Below are 7,012 nucleotides of genomic sequence, written 5' to 3'. Positions count from 1 at the left end.
ATATATATATATATATATATATATATATATATATATATAGTAAGTAAAAAATGCTGCCTGTTTGAGGGGAGGGGCTGGAACAGACTGTGCACAGGATGAGTGGAGTCCTTCATGATGCGGAGAGGCTGAAACGGACTGTGTGCAGGATGAGTGGAGTCCTTCATGATATGGAGCGCCGTCCCCCTGCATTGTGAAGTGTAGAGGTTCGAGTTGGTGGGAAGGCTGCTTCCCACAGTCTTCTGTACAGTCTAAACCACCCTCTGCAGAGCCATCCTCTCAGCAGCATCGCAGCTGCCGTGCCACACGGTGATGCAGTTGCAGAGAACCCTCTCCATCACACAGCGATAGAAGCGCCATTATGATAGCATGCTAACTGGGAAGAAAGTACTCATGGGGAAACTAATTGTATCCCCTTTTGTGATAGTAAAATTTAACACATTATTTGAACAAATTTTAACTTGCAATTACAAATGGCAGAAAACGCATTAGACCTTTCCATAAAATGATTTTGCAATATGGCCACAAAGATGAGGCTCTATTTAGGCTACCTTTGAAAGTTCACAAATTCACTAATCAAGTTGCGACACTGGTTTACTCATTCATATATTGACCATTTCACCCCATCCTCTCCTCATTTGGTGGCTCAGAGGTGTAATAGCTGCAAGTTGACTTCAACTTCCACGCTGCCTCGGTCCTTAATCACACTGAGATCAGAACAATCTATCTGATGGGTTTTTATTTAATTCATTGTTTCCACCTTTGGAGCAGCTCACTGGAATTGTAATAGGAATAGAACTTTAAGGTTGTTCAGGGTTGTTTTTAATTAGTCTGAAATCATAAAATAATCTTTAATTGACAACTATTTGCATCTGTTGACAGTGAGATAATATGCTCCCTTTCCTTCAAAAGAAGTAGGAGTGTATCATACCAAACTGTCAAAGTGAAATGGTGCCCTGCACATCCCTGCCTCAGGCTGTCAATAAAGACGTTTTTCTTCATCTCACACCTATCAACCTTGTTGTATTTCATGGGTGGGTGACTGAATAACAAGTCAAACTAAACAAAAAAGCAAACGTAAATGCATAGTTGGCACCACAAACAGTGTACTGGGGGAGTCAGAAACATGTTTGACTTCATTTTAGGTGTGTGTGCGGTTCACGAGGGAAAGGATTGTGACAAGTCAGGTCTCCAGTGTGTTTTGTCAGTGGAACATGTTATAATTTAGTGTCTAGATTGCTCGACCACGTCAATGAATGAAGGTGTGAATTCTGGGGATGTGTGTAATGCTAATTGGCTATAACTCAACTACTTTAGGGATTTAATTGCAGCCTTCCCTTAAATTCTTTGAATAGATCCTCCTTGTCAGCAGTGTCAGGTTAACCTCCTGTCCACTGTCGGGTTTTTATCCCTGGCTGCCCTTTCGTGTTGGCGCGACAATTTTTTTTCCACAGAACTGTGTGTGTTGCAATCTGTTGAACAGGGAGCGTTATCTCTTGATTGTAGGTCACTTGCTGGGCGATTGTTGATATAGCATACACTTTGCTTTTCAGGAAACGACTTGCTTTAGGTCAGTCTGGTCTCCCAGTATCTTGAGTTGACTTTACCACATTAGCATTTAAGGTGGTAAAAGGGGGCATGCTAAGCAAATTCAAAGTGTGTATGTGTAGATGCCTATAAAGGGAATGGTAAATGGACTGCACTTATATAGCGCCTTTTTATCTCATCAAGATACTCAAAGCACTTTACAACACAATCTGTGTCCTCATTCACCCATTCATACAGCACTCTACTAGATCTCTATAAAGTTAATTGAACAAATCATTCTAAAGAGATTAATCAGTGCTTTATCACATTCATACACCGATGGGACACACATTAAAGGCAATGAGGCATTCAGTGTTTTGCCCAGGGACACTTCAGCATGTGACTGCTGGTGGATTTGAACCCCCAACTCTTGCATTGGAAGATGACTGCTCTAAACACTCAGCCACAGCCGCCCTAAATTATCATCAGCAAGTATTCTTCCTGCAGGAAAGCTGGCAGACAAACTCCTCACCTCTCTATTTATGTAGTCCAACTGGCCCAAGTTTAGACTCCCCCACCCCATCTCTCCTTCCTACACCTCAGACCATTTCTGGGATAGTAGACATGGTGATCATAGCTGACTGCGAAGCCCCTGAAGGCTTACAGAAGCACCTAGGTGGGCGTCTGAAGGTTTGTCTGTGTATAATGGCATGTTTCCACTTGTCATACATGTGCACACATACAGTATATGCATGTAGTCATTTAAATATACTGTAACTGTCTTGCATTTTTCAAGTAAAAACCCAAACAGGCAGACTGAACGCAAAGGCATTCACACATAACACAAATAATTGATGCAGAGGTGTTATAGTATATAATCAGCTGTCAGGAATTAGTTAAATTATTTGATTGTATATCTGTACTTGTTCAATGTACTTTCCATGTTGCGTTTCAGGCATTTTGACTCTGCAGGATTCTTGGTAGCATCACAGAAGGACTTTTGCTGTGGCGCTTAGCAGCATGCTCCAATGATCAGGAACATATACGCCTAACCTTCCAGCATATGGTTACACTGCTGCCTTTTGATCTTGCGTGTATGTTGTAGGTTACATCTTTACATCAGAGCCACAGTCTTTGTTCTAATGTCTGCCTGAATACCAGTTTGTTTCACTGTTATTTAAACAGTCTAATTTTCCCATTCAGGCTGTAAATAATCTAAACACGACTCCCTGGAAACCCCTCGCAACGCTTGTTAGTTGTTAGTTGTGTATGTGAAGACAACATTAGAGTCCATGTGTGAGGCAGCAGGGATGTGTGTGCGTGCATAGATGTGTTTCATCTGTCAAAGTTGGGTACAGAGCAGACATCGAACCCTGCTCCCCCACCACCACACCCACCCAAAACCCACTCTGCCTCAGATTTTATAGAAAGCATATTGTGTAGAAGCCGCCTCTCCCCCTTCTTTCTTTGCTTTCGTCGCCTCCTCTGCTGTGATAATTAGTAGTGGGGTAATACAGGGGGTTGAGATTGAGAGTTTAGAAATCCCCTTTCCACTCCAGCAGTGTAACTACAGCAGAACACCTCACACCCTTCACATGATCACCTAAAGCGTTTGCAGATGGTCATACATGTAAAATTTATTAAGGGGGAAAGAAAGCAAACTTGAAATTCCAGACAGCAAAATTTTGGGGTACAGTTTTCTTATAGATCTTATTAAATTACAGAACGGGGAAAAAAAATGAGAGCCCTGGTTTCTTTGTAGCAGCCAAAACCATGTCTCAACACATGCTCGACAACATTACAGGTGTCTATCACGCCAGCCAAGGCTTTCTGGTAAAAACCTCATCTCTATTCACTGCCATGCCTCGAACATCTGCTGCTGGGGGCACTCCAGAGATCATTAATCCCTTCACTGCACGGCAAGACCGCCTTCCTTTTGTTGCAGAGAGGACATCAGGGTGAAAAGAGAGCATGAAAGCGGACAACTTTTTTGGGGGGTTGGACCTCTTAAAGGTCAAGTTTGGGGAGAAAAAAATGCAGTCTTTCGTTTCTATTTATCTTACCTCCCTGGAGTTTTCTTTAAAAAAAACAACATAGCCTCTGCAAACAACAATGGCTTAAATAATAATGTCAATTCAATTTAAATTCTTTCAACCAAATGCTAGGGGTGCACCGATCGCAGTTTTCTGGACGATCACGATCTCTAAAAAAACTGACCTGCCTATTCCGATTTTAGCCGATACCGATTTTGTTTTATAAGTGACACAGCCAGATGTTATAAGGTCACAATGCACCTTCAATTTTTCAATCTTATTTTACTGAAAATATTCCCTTGAACAATATCCTGGAAACAATACAAACTTGTTTTAACTGACCATGAGGTAGTGCTCTGAAATACAAATGAAGTTTAGACAATTCTTGTTAAAACTACAAAAAAATCTGTAAAATCGGTTTCTCATGTCGCCTATCACCCAAAATTAAGGAAATCGGGGCCGATAAATCGGTACATCCCTATTAAATGCTCTTTACTTTACAGGGTTGGTTTATTGTTGTGAATAATCACAGACCAAACTTTAACAAAATATACCTTTTGTGGTTTGCAACTCATCCTAACATTATATCGCACAATGCAATACATGGTTTAGAGTCCTCTGAATGTTCTTGGGTGGCTTCTGTGTGGACTCAAGTTTACGTGTTCACATGCAGTGGATGAAGGAATGCCAACGTTCAGTGTCCAAACAGAAACCCAAATCTCATTTCAACTTTCTGGGAAAACCTGACCCCAAAATTTGCACTGCCAAACTGTTTTACTTGTGTAGTTTCAGTAAAGTGAAGCCCCAAATGACTTGCACTGCAGCAAGATGCACAAACTGACATTTATCTCTTGTGTCTTCCATTCAGAAACTTCAGACCTTTCAAAGCCTGAGCTGGCCTGGATTCTCAACCTCTGACATCTTCCAGTCAAGCCTGCCCCTGCCCTCTTTTGAGTCTGCAAGCCAATCAGAGTCAGACTTCACGGCCGTGTCTGAGCTGGGACTAGAGTCACGGGAAAAGGTGATAGATGACGAAGAAGAGGACTTCTCCTACGAAGAAGTGGATAGTGATTCTGCTTGTAGCGTGGACTCACGGCCTGGGTCGCCTGCGTGCATTGTGGACACTAAACGCATCCTCTGGAAGGGTGACTGTGGAACACAGAAGGATATTTTCCAGCTTGGGGGAGAGCTGGACCTTGACCAGATTGAAAGAAACTGAACATTCTAAAGAGGTTTTTAAAGACTGTGAAATCTGTTATAGAAAGTCACATTTGATGAACCAGGAAGTGATTAATGTGTCCTGCTAGAAAATCAATGTTTTGAAAGGGAAAGATGTTAAAATGACTGGGAAGGTATGTCACTAAATGTTGGCTTCTTAATGACACAAATGCCTTGGACATTCTTTCTGCTTTAACAATTAAAGCAGCTACCTTAGTTGTTCATGTTTTTGAATGAAGCATTTGCCTTTACTCAGGAGTGGAAAAGTGAGGCGTTGTCTTTAAAAGCAAATCCCAGACCTCACTGTAACCTCTAACCTGACGATCTTTCAAAAATCAGCTCGCCTTAGATCTTATAGTACTGTAGCGGTAGCTGGGATCTCCTTTGTTTAGCTCCAATTTTATTTTTTCAGAGTGATTAGAAGTTGGAGTTAAAAAAAAACCATATATATAAATATATACAATATTCAGTTTGGCCTTTCCTCTTCATCTTTTGTGCACTTGTGTAAATTTTTTCATCTGAATGTAGGCTCAATAAGCTTTATGAAGAGTTCAAAGAAATGAAAAGTGCCTTCGTTGGAATGCTCTACTCTAGTAGTGCTCATCAAGAAACCTGCCTCACTGAAAGCCACTGTCTCTGACGTTCATATGCAAGTTGTATGTTTGAATTAAACACTGAATCTTGTTCCAAGTTCTAACAGCAATGTGTGTTTTTCTACACGGCATAATTTTTGTGCGCTGTTTGTAAGGAAGTGAGGTTGCGAAGCCTTTCTTCGGACAAAATGGAAATAAATTGACAAACTGGCCCTTTAACATGTTTGGTTTAATTTTAGTTGGCTGTTTTTTTTTTCCTTTTAATTTCTGTGGAGCACAGATTTTACTTTGACTGATCAAAAGCTTGAATGAGCAGCAGTTTCCATGTTCTTAACAAGCTGCACCCACTCCCCCACGATCACTTCCTGTAGACATTTCAGAACTATTTTATTGAGACCCACTACTTCTAGCTTCCCTTTTTCCAACCACAATGAATGCATTTCATTTCACTTTCTTTTATTGGGCAAAAAAAAAAAGATAATTCCACTACACATCTGTAATCATGTTTTTTTATTTTTTTTCAGTTAACCTAGTTTTGTGAAACATTACACTTGCACACCATGTGTAATCTCAATGTTTGTCCACCTGTAGAGTATACAATAAGAAGTACTTTAACTGATTGTGTGACGGAGTTAGCACAGATGGGCTCCTTATCAACCGACAAGACATACAGCAGGACAGGTGGTGGAAATGTTTACATGACCTTTATCCTACAGTCTCCTGTTGGACTGAATCTTCTTTTAGGCTTTAACTTTGCTGGTAAAAGTACTCACCAGTAGATGATGTTGGGCTTGAAATGCAAACTATAACAAACCTGCACGTGTGTCAGTTTTCATTCACCGAAAGCAGCCCATCATGTATGTTTTTTGAACTTTGGGAGGAAACCGGAGTTCCCGGAAACAACCCACTCAAACACAAGGAGAACATGCAAACTCCACATGGAAAGACCCCAGGCCCAACCTGGAGATTGAACCCACGATCCTCCTTCTGTGAGGCAACGGTGTTAACCACGAAGTTGTCGTGCTGCCAGATATACTGTGCACTTGCACCACTTTTAAAGATGATATGAAAATAAATCAGTTTGATCCATTTTTGCTATGAATCGAGGTGGACAAATATGTTTGTTAGTGGGGTGCAGGGGTCTAACGGAGATGTGACTGAAAATTTCAGTTCTCTAAATGATATCTGGGATGGGAAAAGGTGATGACGAAGAAGATGACTCTTACGAAGAAGTGGATAATGATTCTGCTTGTAGCGTGGACATGCGAAGACATGCAGTCTTTTTGTTTTTGGATTTTTGATGCCATGCAAAAAGTGCCAACACGGTGTTACTATAATCGGAAACTTAAATGTCATGACTGCACGACTTAGGATAATGTCAAATAAGCTCCTTTTAAAGAAGCCTTCATGATATGACCTCTATACCAATGTTGAGCACTTGCAAAGAATAATAATTCAATTCAGTTTATTTATATAACGCCACATCACAACAGAAGTTATCTCAGGGCACGGAACAGAAACATTCATATGTATAAAATTCTATTATTAACATTATTATCTAAGGTAAGGTAGCGTAACCATCAGATTGCGTTGAGTCTTCATTTCGTTGCAGTCTCCTACAATAGTAATTCAAATAGAAATTCA

The 7,012-nt window shown here is 40.7% G+C and overlaps 1 protein-coding gene across 2 annotated transcripts in view; it reads left to right on the top strand.

Annotated features, from left to right (window-relative positions):
• The window catches only part of LOC119419026 (protein FAM53B), a 31,269-nt gene extending 26,232 nt beyond the window's left edge, over positions 1-5,037 (top strand). For both annotated transcript variants that reach the window (XM_037686333.1, XM_037686325.1), the window contains exon 5: positions 4,426-5,037. In XM_037686333.1, the coding sequence (XP_037542261.1) occupies positions 4,426-4,776 (351 nt within the window). In that variant the 3' untranslated portion in view covers positions 4,777-5,037. The remainder of the gene's footprint in view (positions 1-4,425) is intronic.
• Positions 5,038-7,012: the final 1,975 nt, after the last annotated feature.

This window comes from Nematolebias whitei, chromosome 1 (assembly GCF_014905685.2).
Source record: "Nematolebias whitei isolate Nwh7 chromosome 1, NemWhi1, whole genome shotgun sequence".
NCBI lineage: Eukaryota > Metazoa > Chordata > Actinopteri > Cyprinodontiformes > Rivulidae > Nematolebias > Nematolebias whitei.
Note: the sequence above shows the minus strand (reverse complement) of the source record. Positions and strands in the feature narration are given on the sequence as shown.